The sequence below is a fragment of the Sphaeramia orbicularis genome, chromosome 11 (assembly GCF_902148855.1).
Source record: "Sphaeramia orbicularis chromosome 11, fSphaOr1.1, whole genome shotgun sequence".
NCBI lineage: Eukaryota > Metazoa > Chordata > Actinopteri > Kurtiformes > Apogonidae > Sphaeramia > Sphaeramia orbicularis.
The window spans coordinates 2,283,641-2,299,063 of NC_043967.1; the positions used below are offsets into that span (position 1 = coordinate 2,283,641).

At 37.6% G+C, this 15,423-nt stretch overlaps 1 protein-coding gene across 1 annotated transcript in view; it reads left to right on the plus strand.

Moving 5' to 3' along the window:
* The window catches only part of arhgef2a (Rho guanine nucleotide exchange factor (GEF) 2a), a 61,405-nt gene that overhangs the window by 38,758 nt on the left and 7,224 nt on the right, over nucleotides 1–15,423 (plus strand). Inside the window, exons 17-20 of the mRNA XM_030147655.1 lie at nucleotides 302–388; nucleotides 1,002–1,051; nucleotides 13,616–13,666; nucleotides 14,092–14,418. Coding sequence (XP_030003515.1) covers nucleotides 302–388; nucleotides 1,002–1,051; nucleotides 13,616–13,666; nucleotides 14,092–14,418 — 515 coding nt within the window. The remainder of the gene's footprint in view (nucleotides 1–301; nucleotides 389–1,001; nucleotides 1,052–13,615; nucleotides 13,667–14,091; nucleotides 14,419–15,423) is intronic.

The following is a 15,423-nucleotide window of genomic DNA, read 5'->3' on the forward strand; positions in this document are numbered from 1 at the left end:
CCATGTTGAATATTATGTTTGCAATTTTTATTACTGTGCAATAATTGTGTTTTTTAATTTAGTTTATTTTCTTCATTTACTAATATATTAATTTTCAGTATCTCTCATACTCAAAGCACAGACACCTAATGTTTTCAAATATTAGTCTTCATGATTCGTATTTGTAATTCATAACTATTTCATCATGTGATGCCTTGTGCTAATATGATGACAATTATGCTTCTTAATCTTAATAGACGATAGAGCATTCTAAGTTTCAGGTGTTTGAGATCTTGCCTGATGTTGTTGTTTGTTTCCACAGTGGACAGGTTGAGTGAGCTCCTCCTGGGTTCCAGAGCGGCCATTCCCCCTCTGTACCAACACCACCACACAGAAGCAGTAGAAACCTGTGAGTTACGGATGTCCTTCTGATGTAGAAGACCATCCACAGCTGAGCTTTACTGTCCAGAAACACTGGAACAGTTGTTTAGAAGAACACGCATGGGACAGCCTCTAAATGATTGCAAAATATGTTCATTAAATGGGTGATATCTTTAACACAGTGCATTCAAAACAATACTTCAGGTGGCTTTAAAATTTTAAACTAGTAACTGCAGGCAGTAATGAACAGACGCTTTCATGGAACTCAAAGTAGGCCCAGATCTAGGGCCTGTGCATCTGTGGGAACGGAGGTGTGTTTGGGTTCCACATGGTTGAGGACAAAGTGCTGTTGAGTTGAATATGAAGTATCCACTACGTTGTGCTAGAGAATATACACCAATTGCACATGACATCACTACATGTCATATTGACTGTGTAAATCTGTCTGTCTGTCCGTCTGATTGATAGAAAATAAAATTAGTGATATATATTAAATAACTGCCATTACACCGGCATATATTTTAAACATATCGTTTAATTTTCAAAAAGTGACTGTGTCTCATGATGTTTGAATATGTGCCTTCTTCCACCTCTTCCAGATGGAATTATAGTGAGTTACTTCTACTGTTCTTTCTACTCAGGTGATCAATATCCATTGATTAACGGAACCTATGATTTCACCACAGAAAAGGTATGGTCTTGGGTGTTATTTAACATTTCTAATTATAAGTTTTATTTTGTGTTGAGTTGCATGCATGGAGTACTACTGAGATAGACTAACACCAGCTCTGGGTTCAAAATACGTTATAAACCATGTTGTTCCAAGAAAGCAAGAGCAACAATACTATCTTATGTACAAGAATAAAAAAATGTTATTATCACCTCCATCAAGGAGGTTTATGTTTTTGCTGGTGTTTGTTTGTTTTTCTGTTTGTCTGTTCGTGTGCAAGATAACTCAAAAAGTTATGGACGGATTTGGATGAAAATTTGATAGTGGCACAAGGAACAAACAAGAACAGCACTCGGAGAGCACAGACCTCCGCCAAGACAGATCTGCCCCCCCTTATCACCACCAAAATGTAATCATTTCTTCCTTGTGCCAGTGTCAACATTTCCTGAAAATTTCATGAAAATCCGTCCATAACATTTTGAGGTATCCTGCTAACAAACAAACAAACAAACACACATGCACACAAACACACAAAGCAAAGTAATAACAATCCCTCCTGGCAAAGGTAATGATTACATTTTGGTGGTGATTGGGGGTGGGGGGGCACTCATCTGCCTTGGTGGAGGTCTGCGCTCTCTGAGTGCTTTTCTAGTTAGGGACCGAGCCGAAAGGTAAGGCCCTATTGTTTTTCATTCGTTTTTTATTATTATACTATCGTCACTTTGAACTGGATTTTGACCCCCTAAACGTGCTCAAAAACTCACCAAATTTGGCACATATGTCAGGCCTGGTGAAAAATTTGATAAAATGTAAAAATTAACCCCATAGGTGCCAAAATGTGCTCTCTAGCGCCACCTATGTGAAAAAAACACCATAACAGCCCTCGTGGCCAGTAGGAATATTGTAGAGATATGGAACCAGTGGCAAAATTTTGGGTTGATGAAGCACTACAAATCATCCACTGACACTTATGACCTATCTCCAACAGGAAGTTCACAATATGCCTTTCAAAATAAAATTTCTAAAACTAACTCCGATGACACCGTTTATCGTATTGACTTCTAAATAGCACCAAAAGATAGAGTGAATTCTCCTCAAAAAGTGATCTTGTAACTTAGTCTTAACTGTCTTAGTTTTTTTTTTTTTTTTAATAAGCCCGGAAAGTTGCAATGTCTGGAACTCATTTTTCACTTCGGAGTTTTTCCCCACATGTGACATATGTATCTGTTCATGGGACTCAGAACAACGCTCACATGCAAAAAATTTTGAGATAGGATGTATGGTTATTGATTTATTACCTCCGCCAAGGAGGTTATGTTTTTGCCAGGGTTTGTTTGTTTGTCTGTTTGTTTGTATGTCCGTTAGTGTGCAACATAACTCAAAAACTTATGGACAGATTTTGATGAAATTTTCAGGGTTTGTTGGAAATGGGATAAGGAAGAAATGATTAAATTTTGGTGGTGATTGGGGGTGGGGGGGCCCACGGGGGGGGCCACTGATCAGCCTTGGCGGAGGTCTGCGCTCTCCAAGTGCTTCTAGTTACAATTTGTTTTCATACTTTTTCTACTTTAGACTGCCATTTGACCCCCTTAACATGCTCCAAAACTCACCAAATTTGCCATGTATGTCATGGCTGGTGAACACTTTGATTCAATATCAAAATTAACCCCTTGGGTGCCAAAATGAACTCTGTAGCGCCACCTATGTACTAAAAAAAATCACAAAATCTGCCCTAGCGGCCAGTAGGAATGTCACAGAAACATGAAACAAACATCAAAATGTTGGTCTGATTGAGCCGACAAATCATACACTGACACTCATGAGCTAACTCCAACAGGAAGTTAGCAATCTGCCTTTGAAAGTTACTCTACGTTTCTGTGATTACTGCTTATTCATTTCCAATGTTTTTCACAAAAGTTACACCTCATTAAATTCCCACAAGTCTGCCAAACCCAAAAGTGAAAGAATTTTTGAGATACGACCTACAGTTATGGAGTAATCGTGATTTTTTGGAGGAGTATGTTTAGTTTCACTTTTCACAATGAAAAACTCCCTATGTAAGGCTTAGTGGTGCAAAATCACTGGAGCCTGAGAATAGACTAGTGGTGAGAGCTGCAGTCTAGTTTACAGCAGTCTGCAGGTTCAAGTCCCAGGCAGGACAAAGAAGTTTTATGTCCCCCCCCCCCCCCCCCCCCCCACACACACACACACACATTTTAAAACAGGTTTTGCTGCATTATATTGTGGATATTGGACATTTTGCGCACATTACAGAGTACACAGAGTAAATTTTTTCAAAATAAAACCCTTATGAAAAAAATAAATAATGTCTATTACATAACTTCTTTTCATTTTTATGACCAAACGCTCAACTGTTTGTACAATGTTTCTTCATTCAAAAGTACTCTTTCTCACAGACACACATGCTCACACAATAGGGTTTTTCCAAAATAAAAGCCTTAAATTTGATAAATCATCACTTTTTTGCTCAGATATTCATACAATTTCAATTCATTTTTCAAACTGATTCTTTCTCTCACATACAAAACAAATGCACATACACACAGTAGAGTTTCCAAAATAAAAGTCTCATTTAGAGGTGATGGTGGTTTCAGCAGAGGGTCGCTGGTGTTCTGTACAGATGTAAGGAGGACAGACACTAAAGGGTGGGAACTGGTATGGGGACGGAGAGGTGTGAGTGGAGCTGAGGCGTGGACAGTCACGCGAGGCAGATCGTGGGGGAGGCGGAACGCCCAGTGCGAGGTCCCGCCCAATGCTGCTTGCAGCTTTAATTATTATTATACTATCGTCACTTTGAACTGGATTTTGACCCCTAAACATGCTCAAAAACTCAACAAATTTGGCACGTATGTCAGGCCTGGTGAAAAATTTTATAAAATGAAAAAATTAGCCCCAAAAGTGCCAAAATGGTCTCCTTAGTGCCACCTATGTGAAAAAAACACCATAACAGCACTAGTGGCCAGGAGGAAGGTTGTTCAGACTGAAATCACTGAATTCAGACCTAAAACATGAAATCAGACCGAAATCATCGAATAAAACTGAAATCAGACAGAAATCATGAAATCAAACTTAATCCAGACTTAAATCAGCCAGAAATCATGAAATCAGACTAAAATCAGACTGAAATCAGACCTAAATCATGAAATCAGACTGAAATCATCAACAACAAAAACTGAACTCAGACTGAAATCAGTCAGAAATCATGAAATCAGACTTAGATCAGACTGAAATAAGACTGAAATCACTTAAATCAGATTGAAATAATGAAATCAAACTGAATTCAGACTAAAATCACTGAAATCAGATTTAATTGTAAATTCAAGGTGAGTTCAGACAGAAATCATGAAATCAAACTTAATTCAGACTGAAATCACTGAAATTAGACTGAATTATAGATTCAAAAATGACTCCAGACAGAAATCAGAAAGAAATCATGAAATCAAACAGAATTCAGACTGAAATCACTGAAATAAGACTGAATTCTAAATTCAAGATGAATTCAGACAGAAATCAGACAGAAATCATAAAATCAGACTGAATTCATACTGAAATCAGAGGGAATTTTAAATTCAAAATGAATTCAGATAGAAATCAGACAGAAATCATAAAAATCAAACTGAATTACAATTGATATCACTGAAATCAGACTGAATTATAGATTCAAAAATGAATCCAGACAGAAATCATGAAATCAAACTGAATTCTGACTGGAATCACTGAAATCAGACTGAATTATAAATTCAAAAATAATTCAGACAGAAATCATGAAATCAAACTGAATTCAGACTGAATTATAAATTCAAAATGAATTCAGACATAAATCATGAAATCAAACTGAATTCAGACTGAAATCACTGAAATCAGACTGAATTGTAGATTCAAAAAAGAATCCAGACAGAAATCATGAACTCAAACTGAATTCAGACTGAAATCACTGAAATCAGATTGCATTATAAGTTCAAAATGAATTCAGAAAGAAATCAGACAGAAATCATGAAATCAAACTGAATTCAGACTGAAATCACTGAAATCAGATTGAATTAAATATTCAAAATGAATTCAGACAGAAATCAGACAGAAATCATGAAATCAAACTGAATTCAGATTGAAATCACTGAAATCAGACTGAATTATAAATTTGAAAATAATTCAGACAGAAATAATGAAATCAAACTGAATTCAGACTGAAATCACTGAAATCAGACTGAATTATAAATTCAAAATTAATTTAGACATAAATCATGAAATCAAACTGAATTCAGACTGAAATCACTGAAATCAGACTGAATTGTAGATTCAAAAATGACTCCAGACAGAAATCATGAACTCAAACTGAATTCAGACTGAAATCACTGAAATCAGACTGAATTATAAATTCTAAATGAATTAAGACAGAAATCAGAACAAAATCATGAAATCAAACTGAATTCAGACTTAAATCACTGAAATTAGACTGAATTATAAATTCAAAATGAATTCAGACAGAAATCATGAAATCAAACTGAATTCAGATTGAAGTCACTGAAATCAGACTGAATTATAAATTCAAAAATAATTCAGACAGAAATCATGGAATCAAACTGATTTCAGACTGAAATCAAATTGAATTAGAAATTCAAAGTAATTCAGACAGAAATCAGACAGAAAACATGAAATCAAACTGAATTCAGACTGGAATCACTGAAATCAGACTGAATTATAAATTCGAAAAATATTTCAGACAGAAATCATGAAATTAAACTGAATTCAGACTGAAATTAAATGAAATCAAACTGAATTACAAATTCCAAAATGAATCCAGACAGAAATCATGAAATCAAACTGAATTCAGACTGAAATTACTGAAATCAGACTGAATTACAAATTCAAAATGACTTCAGACAGAAATCAGGCATAAATCATGAAATCAAACTGAATTCAGACTGAAATCACTTAAATCAGACTGAATTATAAATTCAAAATGGATTAGACATAATTCAGACAAAAATCATAAAATTAGATTGAAATAACTGATATCAAACTGAAATCATGAAATCAAACTGAATCCAAATCTGTAATCAGCATGAAATCATGAAATCAGACCGAAATCACTGAAATCAGATAGAAATAATGAAATCAAACTAAATTAGACAGAAATCAGATAGAAATCATGAAATCAATCTTAATTCAGACTGAAATCACTGAAATCAGACTGAAATATAAATTCAAAATTAATTCAGACAGAAATCATGAAATCTGACTGAAATCAGACTGAAATCATTAAATCAAACCTTAATCCAGACTGTAATCAGCCTGAAATCATGAAATCAGATTGTAATCCATCTGAAATCAGACTGAAATAATGAAATCGAACTAAAACCATACTGAAATCAGACTGAAATCACAGAAATCAAACTGAAAACACAGAAATCAGACTGAAATAAAAGAAATCAGACTGACACACAAAACCAATGCCAAAAAGTTTTGTCTCATCAAGCCTGACAAATAATACACTCACACCTATGAGCTAACTCCAACAGGAAGTTTGCAATATGCGTTTCAAAATAACATTTCTAAAACTAACTCGTATCACACCGTTGGTCGTATTGGCTTCTAAATAGCATCAAAAGATAGAGTGAACCCTTCTCAAAAAAGTGATCTCGCACTTTTTTCATAACTGTCTTAGTTTTATATATATATATATATATATATATATATATATATATATATAAAAGCCCTGAAAGTTGCGAAGTCTAAAACTGAAAATTCAGTTTGGACTTTTCCCCCACATATTATATATTGAAACATTCACAAAACACAGCAGAAGTCTCCTGTGCAAAAATTTTTGAGATACAATGTACGGTTTTGGATTGACAGCAATTTATGTGAGAAGTGGTGTCTGAGTGAACTGCAGTATTAACTGTATTGAGTCACATGTCTGATCTATAGGAGCCATGTGACATGAACGTGCACATGCACACACATGCTGACAGCTGATTGGCTGAAATCTTGCTGCTCAAACAGAATGGAGAGGCTGTTTTTGTTAGAAAGTCAAAAAACAACTCATCATAACTCTCATATTTGTGGGGTTTCAGTGACAAATTCTACATCAAAATGTAGGAAAATCTCTTTTCTTTCCCAGACTGTTGACATTTGAATGTTAAAGTGTTTAGTTTTTGATCTGTGGGCCTCCAAACACAACAACTGCTGCTTTTTCCCTCCTTCCCTCCTGTGTTCCATTTGTCTCACTCACATGTTTGACTAACTCCACCTTCGTACACTCACTGCTGATTCACTTCTGACTTTGTTTCATCACATTATACATTCAAACGTTAACACACTTTCTCAAAGCCTGACGTGCAAGAATTTTTCAGATAGGAGGTACAGATATGGATTGGCGTCAGTTTGTCTGACAGGTGGTTTTTAGTTCATGTCTCCTCCACAGGTCGTTAGTGATGATCAGGTGCACCTGCCATGTTCATGCTCCCCTAGCAACCATGGAGAGTCCATAGCAACTGTGTGTGTGTGTGTGTGTGTGTGTGTGTGTGACACTAGTGCTATTACTACTGCTACCACTATTAGTGATCCAACCTGGATAATATAAAAACTGATTAGAACTGATTCTCTCTCTCATTCTCACACACACACACACACACTGTAGAGTCCATAGCAACTGTGTGTGTGACACTACTACTACTACTACTGCTATTACGACTAATACTACTACTATTACTGATCCAACCTGCATAATTAAAAAAAAAACTGAATATAACTGATTCTCTCGCTCTCTCTCACTGTCTCACACACACACACACACACACACAGAGTAGGGTTTTTCGAAATAAAAGCCTTGTTATAAATGTGAAAACACATAAATCTTCCAAGAAAAAACAAGAGTGGGTGGAGGGAGGTGTGACCGGTAACAGGTGGCGGCATGGGAGGGGGAACCCGGCCAGAGTGTGAGGTCCTGCCCAATGCTGCTAGCAGCTTTCATTATTATTATTATTATTATTATTATTATTATTGGCAATGTGTTGTTAACATAACATCTCTTTTTTATTTTGATAATTTTAATATATATCTAATATCTATAACATATCCAGACTTAAATTTAGTTTGACATTTTATAGTAGCTTTTGCAGTATTGTATTTGGCATAGTATCCTAAAATATCCACTTTCCAATTTTTCATGTTCTTCAAAAATATTCATATTTCGTCCTCAGGACATGCCACCACCTGAAATAAGTAAAAGTGTGTGTGGTCACACCCCTTTTTTCATACACACACGTTGCATTATGGGATATAAAACTGGACCTAACAATGTAAATCATGAAATTTGACAATTAAACTTTTCTTGTGCTGTAGTTATTTCAAGTCTGGGTAACAGTTAAATTGAAGTTCATTTATGGCTAATATGAATTCTCTATGAATACGTTACATGGAAGTTGAAATAGCTTTGGTAATGAAGTACTGTCATTGTTAGGAAGCATAGAATTAGACACTCAGCTCTTATCTCCTGTCAGGTTTTATTCAATCTTTCTGTATGACTTGAAGTAAGACTTGAATATTTTTAAGTATCAGTATAGATTAAAATTTCTCTCACATGTCTAGAGATTAAGAAAAGCTCTTGAGCACATGACATGATTTCAGATATCACTATCACAGATGTTCGTGTCATTTGTATAGTAGAAGTCCTCACATTACATAAGACACATTCCATGTGTTAGAAATGTGCTCTGAGTGAGAAAAATACAAAGGGATGACATTTGGGTGTAATATTTAACCATCACACTTGACTGAGTCATGTCTGTGCTGCAGAACAAACACACTGTCATAGATTTACTCTGCTCTTGAAGCTGAATTCTGTTTGAGTGAATCAACCTGAGTTTTGACAGTTTGGGGGTGGACACCAGGGGAAGCATGGGGCATCACATGAGAGGGCACTTTCAACAACCTCAATGAATACAGGAACCAAGTGACTCACTACTAGCATTTTGTGATACCCAGACTTTTCATAAAAGTCCTATTCACATTAAACGTATGCAGCTTGTAATAAGAAGAAAGTCACTGATGTGTTTTTTTGTACATGGCATCAACCTGGGGCTCAAATGGAAGCTTGTCATCAATTAAAGTGTCAAAATAGCCACTTCAAAAGTGCTTCATTCAGTGATTTGGGGGCATTGTTCTTGGACACAGGAACAATTATTTAGTTTTTCCAAACACAAGGAACTCTGTGAAGATGGATAATACTGAAAAAACACAACAGAAAATATTGTGAGTGCTTGAGTATTTGACCTCCAGCTCCATCAGGGCAGGAGCGTTCTTTTCTTCAGAGTACTGAAAGAGCTTTACCTTGTCACTGTTCACCTCCATCCTGCTCTCACTAAAACCAGCACAATTCAAAAGTGTTTGTTCCTAGCTAAAACCATGCTTATTATAAACAGTATTTCTAAAAACTGCCGGCTCTTCTCTAAGTTCATGAACATTAAAACAATTTAAAAACATTTCAAATCATTTGAGAGCTCAACTACCATTTGGCCAGCAAGAGAAATAGGGCACTTCCTGGACTGCAGTCCCATCATGGACTTCACACCCTCCTAAACTGGTCATGACCAACCAGGGTTGAGCATGCTCAGCTTTGTCCTTGTGGTCACATTTAGCAGTTTGGATTTGTATTTGTACCTGTTTCTGCAATGCTCCATAATGAGTTACATCACCCTGGTTAGAACTAATGTTACACTTTTTATAATGTTTTTGAGTGATTTGCAGATCCATGGCTTGTAATTTGGAAAATTTAAAATGGAATTCTTGGACAAAAAGTCTTTTAATCAGATATTCTCTCGGTGAGTTCCTTCAGGCCCTCTCATATATTTATGAATAAGTCTCAGTCTGTAAGATAGAGGGAGTTCTGAAGACACTGAACAGAGCCACGTCAGCAGACTGGGACTATCTTCCATCCCGGCTTGTGTTTCCTTAGGTTTGTAAAGAACAACATAAACACAGTAGTGGTCAGACTTGCTGTGTGGGGTCCTCTGTAAGAATGTATAAGCTCCTTTAACCGAGCAATAACAGAGGTTAAGATATTTTGTAAGTCATATTGGACAAATAACATACTGATAAAAGTTTCCTGATAAAAGGACTTTCCCAGCTAGCAGTTATTAAAATCCCCCATAACCAGGTTTGGTGCATCTGGTGAAATCCCCTAGAGCTGACTCACTGTGTTAACCATAGACCAAATAGCCATGTCTACATCAGCTTTCAGGTGAATGTGAAAAACGGTTACAATATCTGCAGAAATCCCCTAAGGCCAGGGATGTCAAAGTCATTTTAGTTCAGTTCCACATTCAGCCCAATTTGATCTCCAGTGGGCCAAACTGTCAAAATAATAATAGTGAAAAAAGTAAAATTACATTATGATCAGGTTTACATCTACAAAGTTTCCTTAAAAATCTGAATAACATGAACAACTTGAATTGTCTTCAGAAAAACAAGTGCAATTTTTACAATATTCTGCCTCGATTTATCAGTTTATCATTTACACATGTGCGTTACAATCACACAAAACATGTAGGAACAGGCAGAATATTGGTCAAATTGCATTTACTTTTCTTAAGACATTTCTGTTTGTTCATATTTGTTCAGGTTAGTCACATTTTTTGGTAAAAGTATAATAATAATAATAATAATAATAATAATAATAATAGCTTTATTTCTATAGTACCTTTTAAAAACAAAGTTTACAAAGTGCTTTTGACAGACAAAGTAAAGGGCACAACAGCAGGATACAGATGTAAGTAAAAACACTTAAACAGAAGCAACACAATAAGAGAGATGTGTACATTAAATGCAGAAACATAACACTTCAAATAAATTAAATGAATCAGAATAAAGAGGGCAGGGATAACATAACAGGATGCTGTCAAACCAATGCAAAAATAAAGGAGTGAGATAAAACAACATCATGAATGAGAATATAAACCAACAATCAAACAGGATAAGATTCAAATTTTAAAAATAAATAAATAAATAAAAATTAAAAGGGACAAACATCACATAAAAGCAAGTCTATAAAAACATGTTTTAAGAAGTGATTTAAAAGATGTCACTGATTCTGCAAGCCTTATCTCCTCGGGCAGGCCGTTCCAAAGTCGAGGGGCCCTGATGGAAAAGGCCCGGTCACCCTTAGATTTAAGCCTCGACTTTGGAACAGCCAGGAGCCCACTGCCCGAGGATCTATGTGCTGTATAATTTGGTAATGTAAACATTTTCATATAATATTACTTTTTTACACCAAAAAAAACAAAGAGAAAATTTGGATTTGTCATTATTTATAGGTTATAATGATAATATTTTACTGGTTCTGACCCACTTAAAATCTAATTGGACTGCATGTGTCTGTATGTGGAACCTGAATTAAAATGATTTTGACACCACTGATTGTTTAAATCTAAAGTGTAATTTTTGCATTTCACAAATTCATCTCGTGGGCCAGATTGGACCCTTCGGTGGGCCGGATTTGGCCCCCAGGCCACATGTTTGACACTTGTGCCCCAGGCAGATTAAACGGTCATAGGGATGCAGACAGGTGTTCAGTATCTTCCTGATGACCACCATGCTAACCCAGCTCTTGTTGACATAAAGACAAACACCAATGCTAAGTGACTTACTGGTCACCGTGGGGTCTCTGTCAACATGAAAGGGAACTCCAAATCCACCAAATTCTAAGGCTACGCTTACATGTAATATGACAATATGACATTTAATGTCATATTAATGTCTGTGGGAACATTTATAAGTCGGCCCAGGCGCTCATTGACGCCGCCGATTGTCCTCACGATGTCCCCTAGTGACTCAGGTGAGCACGGGTGAGGACACGGCCAAGGACTTGCATCAGCAGCTGTTTACCTTAGGGATAATTCGAGTCGCCCCTGTTAGACCAGGGTCACTCAGAATAGCAGCGACTCTCCGCTCAAACAGGCTGAGTTCATCCTCTTCTCTCCTTCCGCCTGTTTTGGCTTCCGCTTCGTGTCCACCTTGACGTCATCATCTGATCATGCAGAGAGGGGAACCCCAGAGGGAATCCCACCTGCAGACCCTGTTTATACTGATTTGCATATTTAAATGTGGGCGTGGAGAGGGAGGAGTCAGGTACTCCAACATATGCGATTAATTCCACGCTGACTGGGAATGTACAAAGGAAATATACTTGGATTCGGGCGTACGCACAGTTTTGTTCATCTGGATTTTTTTTTGCGTACAGACTTTTGTGGATTTGAACGTACACCAGCTTTCAGTATGAAATCCACGCAAGTCTTTGTATATGAGGCCCCAGGTCTTTTAACCTCACACCGCTGCATCTTCCCATTTTTCACACCCTAGCCGGTTTGGATCTCTGGTCATGGTTCCCCATCGGGACGTCCAGTGGGGTGATCTCCACAGGCACAACCATGCCAGTGGTTCAGGTTCATGTCAGTGGCATGTCCACTGACATGAACCTGTCACATCCACTGTTAGGAGCATGTTAAAATACAACTTCCACTTCACTACTTTCGGTACTTTCAGCTGCACCAGATGGAATAACTCCTCTAAAGCTTCTTCCTCACAGCAGACTTCCACTTAGCTGATATTTGGCCCCACTTTCTTATTGGCATACAGATTTACCCTTATGGATGCGTCCATGTGCCACGAGGGGCTTAGCGCAGGCATCACCTATGTTTAAGGTGGCATCCTGAGGATCCAGGGTGCTGGCTCAAATCCCCACCCACCACAAGGATTACTGATTTACCAGTGGAATCTGCTAGCAGAAATTTACCACAGGATCCCATGTCCACCAAATGGCAGATTCCCCATCTTTCAGCTCCCAAAGTGTACACAGTCATTCAGGATGAGTCACTCCTTAACCTGTGAGAGCTTGCATGTCTTGCATAGCGCCTGTTTTGTTTTATTTCTACATACGTGTGTCATGTAAGGATTTTTCGTGTTCGTTGATTGGAAGCTCCAAAGATGAGTTCAGGATGCACTTGGTCTCAGTTTAAGAATTTATTCTGATCACATGTGAAATATAAAAGCCAGCGCTGGTCTCTCCGGACAAGAGCTCCAGCAGGAACTCGAGTCAAAAATACCGGGTGTGGTTGACAGTTATCGTCTTGGATGACTCCACCCCGAACAATGGGTTGGACTTCGCAACGTCATCTGACTCCGTCTTCTGATTGGACCTCACCTGTTGATGTGACTTACTAACCGTCAGTTCACGTCTTGTTGCTGGAATGTGCTATGCAAAAGTGTCATGACTGTTGTTTTAGATGTGGATCTATTGGAATGGCAGGTCCTAGCTTCTGTAGACACAACATCTGCTTCAGTGAGCAGAACTGAGCCTGAATCTGATCAGTACTGGAGTCCATGAGTTTACTGGAAGACAAACTTCATCTGTAGAGAAATATGTGACATTTTAGAGCATTTCCGAGCAAAACTGTGTTTATTCTATTATTCTTTATTATTATTATTATTATTATTATTATTATTATTATGTTTTTTTTGTATAGCTTCCAAATTTCCCAACACTGAACGCTGCCTCTGTTTTGACAGGAAATATATCAAAGGCTGGTTAATCTCAGCGTTTATCTCCATGCACTCCAGGTGAGTATGTTACTGTACAACCAGCACTCTGCAGTGGTAACCATGACCCCAACACAGGCCTTCAAATAGCTCAAAATTTATTGTGATTTTATTCACTCTGAACATTCAAATATACTAATCATGAGGACTTTGTGGGTTTGATTGGAATTTTCCAGGATTCCACCAAAAATGTAATTTTTAGAAAAACAATTTAGAGAGAAGTAGTGGCAATAAATACTATTTTAAACAAAACTTCAAAACAAAAAAAACCCTCTGTTCTCCCGTGTGGAAATTCAACTAAAATGCATATATGTACAGCATGTACATGAATGCTTCAATAATAAACTTCAGAATGCTCAGTGATATGAACTGAAGCTCTGGCTGATGTCTTTTGAATGACATTTATCAGATGTAGAATGAACTTGTTTGGCCTTTATGTTCTGCAGGCTGCTGTCATTAAACAGGACACTATATTGGAGCTGCTGCTGCAGCCAGAGGACAATATCGTCCCAGCAGTTGGAGACCTATGGCACCCTCTCAGACGAGATAGCGGTAATCGAGACCCCTGTGCAGGCTCAACCATTGGGGAACTGGCTCTGCTGCAGAGACAGCACAGTCTACTGAAAGAGGAGCTGGTGAGGCTGCGTGATGCTGAAAGTCGATTCAAAGACAGTGAGAGGGCCAGGGCCAAGCTGGAACGGCAGGTCAGACACATGAAGGTCTACAGCGGAGCTTCACCTGCCTCTCAACAAATCAGGGAGCCAGCTTCTCAAGTAAGAACAATATCATTGGTATCGTATTCTACATGCCTTTTATTCATCATTTGTTTTGTCTTGGAAAAATGGTTGAAATTAGGAGCCTGAGGCTATGTATGTTTTTGTCATAGAACATATTTGCTCCATTTACACCTAGCATCCATGCTACTGCAGCATTTTAGAATGTGTAAATCCCAGGCTTTTGGAAAGCTGTTGACCTTGTTTTTGTCTAGAAATCTGGGCTCTGGGATTGTGAGACATCAGTCATGATGAACAGCGGATTAGAAATTACAGCCATTTCTGCAACAAACTGTTGTACAAAAAATTTCACAATTTATCATGCTACTACTAAAAGTGGGATTCAAACAATTTGGACAATTCCTGTGTCCAGTGGTGTTATCACCTGGTCATGTAATATGCATTTCAGCTGTGTTAAAATTGTAAATTTAGTTAATTTCATCATATTATACACAGTAATACACGATTATCTCAAGGCACAATTGAATGCAAACACCTCAGAGAATAAGCCCACAGTGGCAGCAGGAAGATGAAAAAGTCCTTTATAAAAGTAAGCCATGTCCTGTATAGGTGACCACGTGGAAAACACTGTAAAACACTGAGCAGACTGGAAACCAGTAACTATCCTAACTAACCCTAACCCTAAATATCAGGAACGTAACTTTTTAACTGTAATTTTTTCGCAGCTAAAAGTCTGAAAAGTGTGGTGTGCATGTGTATTTACAACCACCTGAGTCAGTACTTTGTTAAACCATGCTGTACTGCAGTCGCAGCTGAAAGTCCTCTGGAGTATGTCTAAAACAGCTGTGCCCATCTACAGACTGAAATTTGTGCCCATGCTTTTTTCAAAAAGAGCTCCAGTTCAGTCAGAATGGATGGAGAGTATCTGTGAACACCAGTTTTCAAGTCTTGCCATAGATTCTCAATAGGATTTAGGTCTGGACTTTGAGTAGGCCGTTCTAACTCCTGAACATGCATTGGTCTAAACCCTTCCATTGTAGCTCT